General features: G+C 39.0%; 1 protein-coding gene across 1 annotated transcript in view; it reads left to right on the top strand.

Annotated features, from left to right (window-relative positions):
* gfra4a (GDNF family receptor alpha 4a) overlaps positions 1-14,956 on the top strand; it is a 359,192-nt gene that overhangs the window by 330,684 nt on the left and 13,552 nt on the right. The window contains exons 5-6 of the mRNA XM_049481321.1: positions 7,531-7,640; positions 13,203-13,337. Coding sequence (XP_049337278.1) covers positions 7,531-7,640; positions 13,203-13,337 — 245 coding nt within the window. The remainder of the gene's footprint in view (positions 1-7,530; positions 7,641-13,202; positions 13,338-14,956) is intronic.

Here is a 14,956-nt window from a genome sequence, read left to right as displayed (position 1 = left end):
CAGGCACCTGCCGGTGGTGCTGCTGGCCTGTCGCTCCGCTGTGCAGGAGACGACGGGATTCACGCCGGCTCTGCTTATGTTCGGGCGCGAACTGAGGACGCCGGTCTCCCTGGCTTTTGGGGCGCCTCCTGACGGGGGCGGGTGCGCTTCGGACATGCCCACTTTTGTCTCGGACCTTATGTCTTCGCTGGAATTAGCACACCGTCTAGCGCGCTCCAACCAGTCTGCTGCCGGGCAGAAGCAGAAGCGTGCGTGCGACACGCGCTGCTTTGGGGACCCGTTGGCGGTGGGGGCGAGGGTTTGGCTATATAACCCTCAGCGGAAGAAGGGACTGTGCCCGAAGCTCCAGTCGGCCTGGGTGGGTCCGTGCTTGGTGCTGTCCAGGCTGGGGGAGGTGGTGTATAAGATCCGGTGGGGCAGACGCACTATGATTGTGCACCGTGATAGGCTGGCCCCCTATAGGCCGAGACCGTTGGACGCTGAGGACTGCGGTGCGGAACCTGCCGGCCTTGCAACCGTGCCTGATCTGAACTCTGGCTCTTCGGAGCCGCTGGCAGGCGGTGCCATGCCCGGCCCCTCCAGGCTGCCGCAGGCACGGAGGCCGCCCGCTCGCCTTGATGACTTTGTTTGCGACTGATTGTAGGTTTATTTGATAGGTTGTTTTAGCTCTCCTAGTCTTGTTAAAGATTGTAAGTGAGTTGCAAGCCTGTTTAATAAAAGAGCTTATGAGCATTCATCATGAGTCTCACAGGTCTTCCTTCCTCTTCCACGCCACAGTATTATAAAGCGCACTATCAATGAATGTCTATTTTCTGGTCTATTTTTATACATAAGGTCTAACCAGTTTCTAGTAAACAAAACTGTAGTTTGTTAAAAAAAAAAAAAAAAAAAAAAAAGTTAAAGGAGCTCTGGATGTTAATCAACACAGATTTCTCTCCTTAAATTGAGGGAGTTTATCTGGTTAAGCAAAACGCTTTCTCTTATTTACAGTAAGCTTAGAATTCCAATATTTTCAGTGCGATTAGCAGCAGTGCTAGCCGCCTCTAGCAGAGCTAAACGCTAGCACTACACTAAGAAACCCTGAGTGTTCCGTTAAGCCAGGGTGCCCTAGAGTCTGGTATACTCACTTCTGAACGGCAAAATAGCTAGCCGGCTGTTAGCGGCTAATGCTAATACTGCTCCAGTCTCCACTGAAACTCCTGTATAACGCTGTACTTCAGCAGAGTCGCTCTTGGGCTCTTCGGCAGAGAATTTCTTGGGCATTGGGCAGGGTATTTATAAACGTTTGGTGTTTTTAGAGGTTCAGATGTGTTAAAAAAATGCTTTACATGTATTACCCTATTTTTTGCACTAAAAGATGCACTTAAGATCCTTTCATTTGTGTTTTCACCCTTCACAAACCCCGAGCTCAGAATCCGAGATGACCGCACTACATATCTGCTATAGAAAAAGCAGCAGTATTATACAGTTTATTAGCATTTCTGTTGTGTCTCAATAAATCAGTTGCACACACAGTACTGTCCAACTGTCATTTGGACATGCATGTTAAAGCCGTGTTAAAGCCATGTTATGAACTGCTATTGCTAACGATGATCACATGGGACAATGCTGAAAATGCTAACCTGGAAAATGTCCTGAAAATGCTAACATGAGACGTAAAAAGTGAGATATATTTTGGTTGGGTTCACCATAAAACAATGGAAAATAATTGTGAAACCAGTTGTTGTAAAGAGTCTTTAGCTAACATTTTTTGGAAATGTTTTGAAATAGTGGAAAATGAAAAAAAGAACTTTTACACACAATTTTGTTCTACTTTGTAAAAATGTATTATAAATTCAGGCTGCCAATATGATAATCTTAAAATAACTCAGACATTGTTTAACCCAAATAAAATAAATCTTATTATCATCATAAAGCAATGGCATACCTCATACAGACCTAAACTAAAGCAGGACATGGCTGTTTGACATTTTACAGGTGCACAATTCACACATTTTTGCTGTCCTGCTGTGTGTCCTGCTGTGTGGCTGGCTAAAAAGCAAACAAACTATCAAAGTAATATGGGTTGCAGTCCTGTAATAAGCTGCCAGAATGTTACTGAATTTATACATAAACATATAGTACAGTGATTAATGTAAACATGCTTTCAATCACCAAAAACGCACAAACAAATGTTTGGGTGTTATTTACTCTGCTGCCTTGTGTGTTTTTGCCATCTTGTGAACTAGTTTGATGCCGTTGTTCCTGTTCCTAAATTTTCTGAAATATTCTTTGTTCAAGCCAAACACCAAGGGTGCATTAGTTGGATATGAGCTGCTTGTAAGAGGGAACAGAAGATCCCATCATTCATTGTGATGCTGGGATTTGTGATGTGTGAAGTTGGTACATAAAAAATACTACAGTAGCATGTTAAAACTATTAAATAATTTCTGTTTTAGTACAGTAATGAAAACATCACACATGTATTCAGCAGCCATTATGACTGCATAGTTATTTTTTATGTGTATGAAGGCATTTATGTGCATTATGCTGTACTGTTACTGCTGTGAAAGAGCCGTACCTGAGGCTTTCAATTAAGGGGATTGAAGGTTTACACACAAACCTAATAATCTCGATTGTATCATAGAGATATTACATTATTAAAGCATTATATATTATTATATTTCATTGCTGTCTAATACAAATACCCTTGTGTGTCATTTTTTGTCATTTTTCACTGTTTGACGTGATGTGAATCTGGCAGTCGTTCTTTTTTTATTATGTTATAATTTCATGGTGAATGGATCAATAGAGATGCTCAGTGATTACTTGGAATAAATCTTTTTACATTGACTTCTATTGAAAGTTAAGATGTTTTTGAAGATTTTTATTCTTTCTCCTGTTAAGTTGTCGTTTTGTAGTTTTTGCATGACAGCAACAATGTAATGTAATTACAATGTAATGTAATGATAAAAATCTGTGAGTAAAAACATTTATTTTGCGAAGTGAATATCAGAAATATTAGCTTGTATCTTCCTTTATTTTCTGAAAAAAAGGAAATTCGTAATGTAATAATTGGTATTACCAGTATTTGAACAAGAGGAGTACCAGCACAGTTTTTTTTCCACTTGAAGCGCTGGTCATAACTACAGTAGCTGGTTTATGTGGCCCGTTAAGGGTTATGATGTTTTGAGAAGCTCCTGTATTTGAGCTGCTCGGTGCAGTGAGAGTGGAAAGGTGAATTGGGGAAACATCCCTCCCCTTATCACTTTACAGTCAGCTGATGGCTGCATACGGTAAGGGCTGTTGAGGTATATGTGGTGCTTAGGCTTAGTGGCCCCTTTGCGTCCTCTACTCTGTGCCGGTAAATTAGAGCGAGAGAGAGCGGTGACAGCAGCAGTCACTCCACCAGCCTCTCACTGGGCTTTAGAGTGACTGGCTGTATTTGAGCTTTGCACCCCATTTCTCCCTCTCTACGCCTCTCTCTCTCTCGCTACCTCTCTCTATGTTTCTCTCTACCTTTCTCTTACTACTTCTGTCTCTCTCTTGCTTTCTCTTTTTTCAAATTCTCTCCCCTCTCTTTCTCTCAGTGTCACAAACACGGAGGCTTTCATCTGTCTTTTACATTGATCCACCATCACACTCTTAACTCTCACGCTGCTGGCCAATCAGGCTTCACACAGGTAGTGCTCACTTAATTCTGCAGCACTCTCATTAGCATACACTATCAGGAGGGCCTGTGGGCAACTTCTTTGAGGTGCATCTGATTGGATAGCTCGTTCATTCTAAGCACCTTGGGAGATTGTTGGTACCTGGGAATGTATGTGTGTGTGTGTGTGTGTGTGTCCCCTCACACATGCATGAATACTGGTAAATCCACGGCTGGTCTCAGACACTCACCAGCATCCTGTTGTGTAGTGTCGTTCAGTGGTGGTACTACAGCATTTTTTTGATTGTATGCGGGACTTTAGGACAAAACATAAACTTAGCACATAACACAATACAATGCACAATAAAAGTGCAAACATGGCACGGTAAAAAATGATGGGTTAAAACATCTTAAACCAGTTGGGCTTGGCCCACTGTCCTGGATTGTGTTTTATTTTATAATAATTAATAATATATCTTTTTTTTTGTCAAACTGCTATCTGTAACAGTATGGGTCTTTTTAGAGATTAAGTCCTAAACTATAGTGCATTTTCAATGGTTTTCCAATGAAAGAAAAACATATTCTATGATCCATTTGGAACTGTGTTCTCTGGGATGATTGTGCACCATTTAATACTTTTTAAATAAGGTGCGGTGTTGATCTTACCAACATCCTGATCTCACGGCCAAACAATTCCTAATAATTTTAAGTTTATATAGTGTAGATTGATATATAAATACATAGACACACATCAACACAAACATTCAAGGGATTCAAGGATTCAAGGAGATTTTATTGTCATTCGCATCACATGTGTACATGAGGTGGAACGAAATTGTGATCTCACGATCCAGTTTTACACCCAAAGAGCTGTTATTAATAGATATATAGATAAGAAAAGAATACAATATAAGAAATAGAATATACAAAATAGATAGATAAATATCCCAAAGAATAAAAAAATAAATAAATAGAGAGTAGAAAGGTTCAGCAACATGAAGTCCAGAGTGCAAGTGTGCTATAGCAGCACGATAATGTGAATTAGAGCAATGGAGATAAAGTGTCTCAGTGCAAGTAAAGTGACCATGTTGGTAAACAGTAAACAGTAGTTTGTCCTTGGTGTCAGTGCAGTGTGTTGTTAAGTGGAGTTTAAGAGTCTTACAGCTTCCGGAATGAAGCTGTTTCTGAGTCTTGTTGTTTTGCACTTAATGCTCCGCAGCCTCCGGCCTGAGGGGAGTGGGACAAAAAGTGCGTGTGCTGGGTGGGTGGGATCCTTCCTGATGCAGGTGGCCCTTTTCCTGCATCTGGAGGTGTAAATGTCTGTGGTGCTGGGGAAGCTCACTCCAACAATCCTCTGTGCAGCCTTCACCACCCTCTGCAGTGCTTTCCTGTCTGCAGCAGAGCAGCTTCCGGTTTGACAATGAAACTGAAACACCTGTCATTTAAGTGTGGGAGGTTTCATGGCTAAATTGGAGCAGCCTGGTGTCCAATCTTCATTAATTGCACATTGCACCAGTAAGAGCAGTGTGTGAAGCTTCAATTAGCAGGGTAAGAGCACAGTTTTGCTCAAAATATTGCAATGCACACAACATCATGGGTCAGATACCAGAGTTCAAAATCGGACAAATTGTTGGTGCAGGTCTTGCTGGCACATCTGTGACCAAGACAGTAAGTCTTTGTGATGTATCAAGAGCCACGGTATCCAAGGTAATGTCAGCATACCACCAAGAGGGACCAACCACATCCAACAGGATTAACTGTGGATGCAAAAGGAAGCTGTCTGAAAGGGATGTTTGGGTGCTAACCCGTATTGTATCCACGGCTGCCCAAATCACGGCAGAATTCAATGTGCACCTCAACTCTCCTGTTTCCACCAGAACTGTCCGTCAGGACAATACATTACTGTGGTCGGTACAGTGTTAAGTTTCATTGTCCAACCCCTGTATATCCACTGTTTTAATAGATAAAGTTAGCAACTACATTCCAAAGCCTAGGTTGCATATCTTAGCTTCTGCATTCAAGTTTGGAGCAACTTTAAGGATGCAACTGATGCATCCTTCCAGGCCCTTGGTTAGCCACTTTCTCTACACACATACTACAACACTAAGGGACAAAAAACAGCACCACAACATTGCAGAAAATTAGCTGTCATTTTAAAATGGCACAACGCATTGAGCTCCATTTTCAAGTGTTGCACCACAATTGCCAGAGGGTGATGTCACCCTGCAGACATTCGTTTGTGTGACCAATCAATCTAAAAATGAGTCTTTATAGGACAGGGCTCCAGGCTAACTTTTTTTTTCCATAACTGTTCCAGAACCATTCCAAAGCTTTCTGGCAGCTGTCCCAAACTGAAAATCGCCCATCCAAAATGTTTGTATTTTTTTAACCATTACTGTTGTATTTATTTGTGTATTTTTCTACGGTCATAATGTCATCAGTTGTTTGGATTTTCTTAAGTATATGCCCCTCTCCTCCAGCAGTGTCACCAGCAAGGTGATTGGCTCTATGTTAAAGGTGTGACTTTATCTGTAAACAGACCCTGCGCTAAGCATTAAGAAAGTTCCCAGTCATATTTCAAACAACAACAGTCTCCTCATAAACAACTCCTAACCAATTTTCCCGAAAGCATCCCAAAGTAGAATGGGACGGTGGGACCGTGTTTTTCTGGAGCCCTGGACTTTAGAATGCAGCTCCTGAAAAAGTGTTTTATTTGTCTCCATAAACATCATTAAACCATTTTATTCAAATATTCTTTAAGCAGGAAAAAGTTAAACCCAGAAATAATAGCTACACAAATGCTACCCAACAGGGTAAAATTCCAAAACAACTGGCACTATACTGCTAAAACTCATAAAATTTCCCAGCACTTTGTAACTAACAGAAACAATTAGCGAGCATTTTGATAAAAACAAAAACTCTACAGCTGTCTTTAGAGTATTAATACCATATACAGCTCTAAAAAAATAAGAGACCACTTTAGTTTCTACATCAGTTTCTCTGATTTTGTTATTTATAGCTATATGATTGAGTAAAATGAACATTGTTGTTTTTTTTTTTATAAACTACGGACAACATTTCTTCCAAATTCTAAATAAAAATATTCTCATTTAGAGCATTTATTTGCAGAAAATGAGAAATGGCTGAAATAACAAAAAGGTGCAAAGCTTTCAGACAGACCTCCAATAATGCAAAAAAAAAATCATATGCATAAAGTTTTAAGAGTGCAGAAATTAATATTTGGTGGAATAACCTTGGTTTTTAATCACAATTTTTATGCATTTTGGCATGTTCTCCTCCACCAGTCTTACACACTGCTTTTGGATAACTCCTGGTGCAGAAAAATCAAGTAATTCAGCTTGGTGGCTTGTGATCATCCATCTGCCTCTTGATTATATTCGAGATGTGGTAAAATCAAAGAAATTCGAGATTTGGTAAAATCAAAGAAATGTATAAATTAAGTGGTCTATTTGTTTCCAGAGCTGTAGGTCAGACAGAATCAACTTTAGAACTTTAGAGTGTGCAGCGACTACAAGTTCTGCAGGGATGTTTGATTTCAGTGCAGTTTCATTGATTCATTGTGGGCATCGTATACACAGGAAGAAGCAAATAGAGCCAATCTCGGTCCATTTCCATGGTTAATTGATTTTGTAGAACAGACAGACTGGCTGGAATTTGACACACTCTCTCCTTCTCCAGATGGGGTACCTGGTTTTTCTGCCACAGCTTTTCTTTCCAGGCAAGACTGTCACCGAGAAATCCAGCCTAGTGTAACCCTAACTACTCCCAACTCCATTCAAAAGTGGGAAGAGTCCATGGAGCAGGAGTGTGTGATTATAGGTGTGTGTTGGAGGGACGTGCAGGCTGGTTGGATGATGGATGTGTTGTTGTGGTTCCCTCAGGTCTCGCTGGGCCCAGTTCCAGCACGACTGCCAGTCCTCACAGCTCACTGCCAGCGGCTGCCAGCAAGACAACTACGGGGCCTGCCTCATCGCGTACACCGGCCTGATAGGTGAGGAGTCTAAAAACACAGCTCATTAAAGCCGGGTCCATCAGGATACATTATTAATACATAAAAAACATATACTTTAGTTTAGTTGACCTATATGTGCTTCGCTCCTAAAAGTTATAAAGTTTAAATGTTAAACTGCCATGCATATTGGAAAGGACCTTGACATTAAGCCCACTTATACAATTAGATCAAATTTATCCAAACACTATGATCACATATTTACAAAATTCACTACAGTGTATCTTAAGGTTACATTTAATTTCTGCTGACATTCTATGAAGTTTGTCCCATCAAACCTTAATGTTGCCAAAAAAATATGTTTGTTCAATTCTTTTTCTGTTTTTTTAATATATAATTATTGAGTCTACTCACGTGTGGTTTTAGAAGCTTATGAACAACCTTGTTACAACCCTTGCTTCAGAATGAAACACACTGTTTTTCCTCTATATTGTGAATTCACAACAAAAACAAGCTCTAAATGTAATGGTTTTGCAGGATAGAGACAGCACTCAGTCACGTGGCAAAAACTTAGCACTATAACAACAAAAAAATCGTTTTTTTTTTCTAGTTTCATAGGATAGTGTTGCTCTCCTCTCTGGTTCTTCTTAATGTCCAGTTAGCATAGAGTACAGTTAGCTCTTAATGGAAAACTGTGTTTTCTCACCACTGTTGAATAATCAGAGTTCATTGCATTCTGTCATACTGTGAACCTCAATCTCTTTCATCACCTCCTCTAAAACAGAGCTGCCTCTTTTATATTGAATGGCCTTAAGTTCAATGGGCATGCACATGACCAACGTTATGCTCGTGTTTTTGAGGATTAACTAGCCATTTGTTTATTTAGTATAAATCAGTTTATTAAATATGCTTAAAACTTTATTTATTTTGACCTGGGTTTAAAAATATCATTTATTTGTGAAAGTCACAAATAGTTTCATTATTAGTTGCAATAATGCACAAAAAATAATACTTTGATACCTTGAACTATTGAGCATTAAATAATAATCGAAATCCGAAATTCACATTATATCAGTGAATAAGATTGTATTTGTACAGGATCAGGTGAGTTCTGAGTTCTAGTTGACTGCTGATCAGTGTATTAGACTGCTGGGAATTTGCCTCAAAATAATGCATTTGTGAAAGGAGCTGTACTGTTCCTGTACTGTTCCCCGTTCACAAAGCACCCAGTCTAAAACACCTATTTTATAATTTATAATTGAAGGCTTGATGATGAGATTGTGGCCAGCTGACTGGGATAGCCTTTAGCCTAGCATCTGCTCACTTTGCTGGCTTCTTCTCCTTTTGATTCCCTACTCCTCTACTCTGATTCTCCTTTTTTTGGTGCATCTAATGTTTCTATCTTTTGTGCTTTCTTAACACATTCCTCTGGCTCCCACATGCCAAACACAGCTCCTAGCTTTCCAGTGTCATTAACTCCCTCACCAGAGCTTTCTCTTGTCTTTTTTTTAACCAGTTCACCTAGCTTTAGCTTTTTTGGGTTTTCTCCGTTATTCTCGCAGTGTAGCCTGATACTCTACTCTCCAGACTGTTGTATAACAGTGTTAAACAGCAGTTTGCTGTTGATATTGTTGGTACAGTTTATGCTGTTGATAATTAGTGTTAAAATTGGCTTGGTTTACAGCTCTGTTTTAGAGGAGGACAGAAGAGATTGAGGTTCACAGTACGACTCTTCAATTTAATGAACTCTGATTATTCAAGAGTGGCGTAAAAAATACAGTTTTCCATTCAAGAGCCCCTTTTAAGCCTGTTAATTGATTCAAGTCTCACGACTCGACTATCTCGAAACTGCCTTGACCTTAGAATATTTTGCTTTTGTTATGCAAATGTGGGGAAATGTGCGGAGTGAAGGAGATAGAGCAAGAAGCACAGGGTCGGGAGGGGGTCGAAAAAGAGACATAGATAGAAGGAAGCCCTGTGGCCTAGTTCTGTGTCATTACAGCTGTATTTTGTAAAGTGCGCTGTGGAGATGTTGCACTTTTGTGTTCCGGGACAAAAGAAATTGATGTCTTTAAATGAGCCCATCTGACAAGAGCTCCAGAGTGCAGTGCTTCCACTTTCCCTCCTTTCAGCCCTGCCCCTCTCCAAACAATGGAGACAACAGTCACTTTCACTCCCTCCCTGTAGAACACACATATACACACACACACCATACACACACCTCCAACTGCTAGAACGCTGGCAAAAACTACAATTTTTAGTTAACATGCACACATGCAAATCACTATATGCAACCAAAAATACACACTTTGCTTTATTTTTGTTTTTATCCGGTTTCTCTTTATCTCTCCTGCTCCCTGTGTTACTGTGTTACTTATAGACTACATACAGGTATGAAGGTAAAGCTTTCTACGACCTACATCAACTCCAGAGCTGAAGTGATAGACCTGTGAACATAAAGTGGTTGTCTTACAGTTTTACAGAACTTTTGAGATCAGACAGAAAAGGTGCAGTCTGGTCAAGCTCCGCCCACAAATGTGTTTCATAAAAATATCACCAGAGCAGCATCCAGAATCGTTCTCTATTACATAAATAGTGCTCTATATTGGGTGTTAGTCATTTTGTAGCGCTGTTTAAAATCTCAACAGTACATTTTATTCACTATATAGTACACTACACTAGGTATGCTCTGAGAAGTGCAGAAGCGATGCACCATTAAAATACCAATCCGCCAGAGTCAAAGTGCACTTGGCTCGGCAAGTGACACACTGATTGGTTCATTTCATGTTACACCCAAAACACACCTGTAATTATTTAAGCAAATTAGTACATGCCTTTTGAGCATTTTGAGCCATGCAAGAAATATTTTTTCCGTCCTTACGATACCAAAGACACACTGATGACACGCTCTAAAACAAGCTGCACAGTGCGCGGTTGGCGGCCTGCCTGTAGATCACTAAAATAGAGCCCATTATCAGGACTCCTTACTTCTGCTGCACTAAATCTCACAGCAGTCTATATAGTATGATTGTTAGCAAGGAGCAACTATTCGTTTTTCAGCTAACAAATTTATATTGTTAAGACTCTTAATCAGCCACTGTTTAAACTGTTTTGCATTGCACTATGGGATAACAGTGTCCACTATTATACAACTCTCAAAAACAGCATGTTCTAAATATGAGTATATTGAGTAATTGCAGATACACAGCACTGACACATTGACACTTGTATCTATACTACATAGTTTATACTCAAACCCTAGTTAGTATTAGTGGTTAATATGTAATTGGGACATTGTATGTATGTAAATTACAATGTAATTTAAATTGGAAACATAATTCTCAAGTGATTCCAAAAAAAGATAATTACCATTTAAAAATGCTGTACAGTCTAAGACTAGGCTTTTTTTGGGAAACTGCCCCGTTTATATTGAATGGCCTTAAGTGGAAAGTGGAATGGGCATGCACATGACCAATGTCATGTATTCAGTATGAATCAGTTTATAAATAATTGTCAATTGTTTATTAAATATGCATTAAGCTTTATTTACTGTGACCCCATATTTAAAACATAATTAATTGCTGAAAAACACAAATAGTTTTATTCTTTGTTTGTATTAATGCACAAAAAAACTTTTTAATACCTTGATATGCAAACTATTGAGCATTAAGTAATAATCCATATCCAAAATTCACATTATATCAGTACATAAGATTTTGTAGTATTTGTACAGAATCAGGTGAGTTCGGAGTTCTAGTTGACTGCTGATCAGTGTGTTAGACTTCTGGGAATTTGCTACAAAAGAATGCATTTGTGGAAGGAGCTTGATTAGGTCCCTTTTTGATGCAAGTACATAATATTCTGGACACACTCTGGATACATATTCATATGCAAAAACGTGCCTGATGGCAGCTGGTTTAACACTGATTAACGTAAATGTCCTCTGTTCTGAGTGGAGTTCCTGTACTCTTCCCCTTTCACAAAGCAGCCCAGACTAAAACACTTACTTTATAATTAATAATTTATAATTGTGCTCCTGTAGGCCGAATAGATAATATATGTAAATGCATTGGTTTGTGTGAACCAGTTTATCAGGGGGCTGGTTTTGTGGCTTAACTTCCAAATATGGACTGTGAACAGTGTTTAAAAAAAAATCAGTGTTCAGCCGAATAAGTATATATAATTTATACTGAATGAAGTCATATATTATATATTTTCAATAGCAGCAGCAAGGCCATACTTTAACCCCTCAACCCCCTCCACCCCCATCACCCAGCCGTTTTGTGTATCAGAGTGCTGCTGTGTAGCTCGCTATACTGCCAGTGTGGTATGCAGACAAACGCCAGATTTAAGATCACTTTTATAATCTAATACTACTAAATGAAATGAAATTAAGCATTTAGGGCCTTATCTTACACCCAGCGCAATGTGTGTTACGATGCTTATTGCTATTTTACACCCCGCCAACAGTCTATTTTACGCCTTGTACCTGCGTTGTTTAAATTGTGAAGGAGTTATGAATATATCTACATTGCCAGGCTTGGTGGTTTGGAAGTGAGGTGTGTTCGGGTAAATTTCTGGCATATTGCTATCTTGGCAACAGAAAACATAGATGTGCCACTGAATGATTAGAGACCTGACAACAGCCAACAGTAAGACATTAATTATTAGCATCTTAGCAATGCAGGTGCACTATGCATGCCCAATACTTGTACAACCCTGCTCATTACACACATACACATGGACGCGCAGCAGTGCACAAACCCAACTTTTACATCAATAATACACAGAATAAACCATAAAATAACATTACTGAAATTACCTTCACAGGAAGCTTCCTCTGCTGAAAAGCACAGAAGTTTTACACCATTAATTGTGTTCAAGCTGAAAGATGTGAGCAGTACATGGCTCGGATAACAACTTAACTAGCTGAGGTAGTTAGCTGAGGTATTTAGCTGAGGAAGTTAGATTAGGCATTTAGCTGAGGTAGTTAGTCTTAGGTATTTAGCTGAACTAGCTAGCTGAGGTAGTTAGCATAGGCATTTAGCTGAGGTAGTTAGCTGAGGTAGCTAGCTAAGGTAGTTAGCTGAGGTAGTTAGGTGAGGTAGCTAGCTAATGTAGTTAGCTGAGGTAATTAGCTGAGGTATCTAGCTGAGATAGCTAGCTAAAGTAGTTAGCTTAGGTAGTTAGCTAGCTAGCTAGATAATTTTGCCTTAAGATTAGATTGATAACTAATCAAATGACTGGCTGCTTTTCTCTTGGTACATTTCATTTACATGTGACACTACTAAGGTGAATAATGTAATAAAAGTAGCACGCTTGTTAAATGTATGAGTAAAATTGCACTGCCGAGATAGCTAAATGTAAATTAGAGTAGCACTGCAAGTGAAGGATATTGTAAAGTGTTGGTTTGTCTGCTTAGATATTATTGTAATGTAAGTATGTAAAAAGTATTTAATAAATATGTTTAATTTGTAGTTTTGTAATTGTTCTGTCTTTGACAAGCCAGACAAGACAAATTACAGTTGGGAAAAATTGGCAAGAAAACTTATTCTGTATGTTTAAATGTAACATGTCATTAATTTCTCCTATCTTTCTCTGCAGGAAGCACCATCACTCCAAACTACCTGGATAACTCAACCTCTAATGTTGGACCATGGTGTTCATGTGCTGCCAGTGGAAATCACAGAGAACAGTGCAATCTCTTCCTCGACCATTTCCATGACAACATCTGCTTAAGTGAGTATTTTATTTTATATATTTTATATATTTTATAACCTAGCTACTAACTATAGCTGTGTCCCAGTTCAGGGACTGGATACTTCAGAGGACACAGACTACCGAGGCGTAACCGCTGAAGGCTGCATAGACCAGAAGTGCACAGTTGAATAACTGTAATCGAATTGGTCATTAAATTCAGCTTCCAAAGAATGTAGCCCCTAAATTGTGACACACTTACTGTAACATACAGGCACTACTAAAGATTCACTAAATATTTGGCAACCAAAAGTGTTTGTCTAAAAATGTTTTCAGTGTTCAGTTAAGTAATTAAAACGTTAGATTTATTAAGCAGCAATGGCATCAGGCGCACACTTCACCCAATCCTCCACTCAGCAGGGCTGGCTGTCCAGATGTTGCTGTGCACAAAGTTGGGAGGGAGTGTGTGAAGGAGCCAGAGGAGCCAGCAATCTGCAGGTTTAAGGAAAAAAAAAAACAGCATTTAGCATCACTTATCACGCTAAGTCAGTTTTCATCCAAATGGTTTATTTCAGTTTATTTCAGAGAAATGTATACTTATATATAGCATTGCAACATCACTTTGTTTCCATTTTCTTGGGCAGTATTTCTTCTTCTAAATGCTAATTTCACAAATTTGTCCAGTCAAGCTTATTGACATTGTAAATATGTCATTCATAAGAGGATGAACATGATTGTATAATGTACAAAATGTATTTTACATCTCGCCACCTGCGCTAATAAATGGTAAAATCATAACATTACATAATTAATAATAAAAAAACTAGATATCAGTATAAAACTTAACATTAAACGTGCAGAATGTTCAAAACTAGGCCCACACCTTTTAAAATAATAAACACACAAATGGATATAAATAAGTGAAACATCACCCCGCCTTTATATTTACTCTGATTATTATTATAACAGTGGAATAACAGCCATTCAGAATATCTACATGGTATCTACACGCACACACTCAGAACCAAACAATACAATAATAGCTATTAGTCCTAAAATAGTCCTAAAACTGCCTCTTGACTAAGAATCTATAGCCTGCTACACATGAAATAGTGAATAATAGTAAGAGAGTGAATGAGTTGGTTTGCACTCTTGGTACGCTTAGTTTCAGCTTGAAAATAGTGATCACACTCGAGTGGCAAAACATGCAAGAGAAAAAGTTATTGGTCAGGTTCCAAACGAACTCTGTAGTTCTTAGTTATGTGGTGAAAACGCGATCTGACTTAACTATCAAATATCCTCCTTAAGTTTGAGCTAAACTGCTGTTCAGTTGCAGTTTAGCCTGATTTATTATCCAGATATTTACTACAGATACTAAATAATGCCAGCTCTGCTGCTGCTCCATGCTAAGCTGTTTTGTTCACTGAACGCTGTATCGCACCTGTGCTTACTGTAAGGACATCTGTGCCGTGTATCCTATTTAAAACACTGTGTTTGAAAGCACAGCAGCCACATTCAGTGTTAAAGCAGCTTCACACAGAGCTGCTATATATATGCCAGTGTGTAACAAAGAATTCTTTTACTATATTTACTTCTTGCGCCTGTACCAGACTGCTCTGATCAATCAGAGAAGACAATATGCTTTTGTGGTTTATTGTAAT

Source organism: Astyanax mexicanus, chromosome 7 (genome assembly GCF_023375975.1).
Source record: "Astyanax mexicanus isolate ESR-SI-001 chromosome 7, AstMex3_surface, whole genome shotgun sequence".
NCBI classification, from domain to species: Eukaryota; Metazoa; Chordata; class Actinopteri; order Characiformes; family Acestrorhamphidae; genus Astyanax; species Astyanax mexicanus.
Note: the sequence above shows the minus strand (reverse complement) of the source record. Positions and strands in the feature narration are given on the sequence as shown.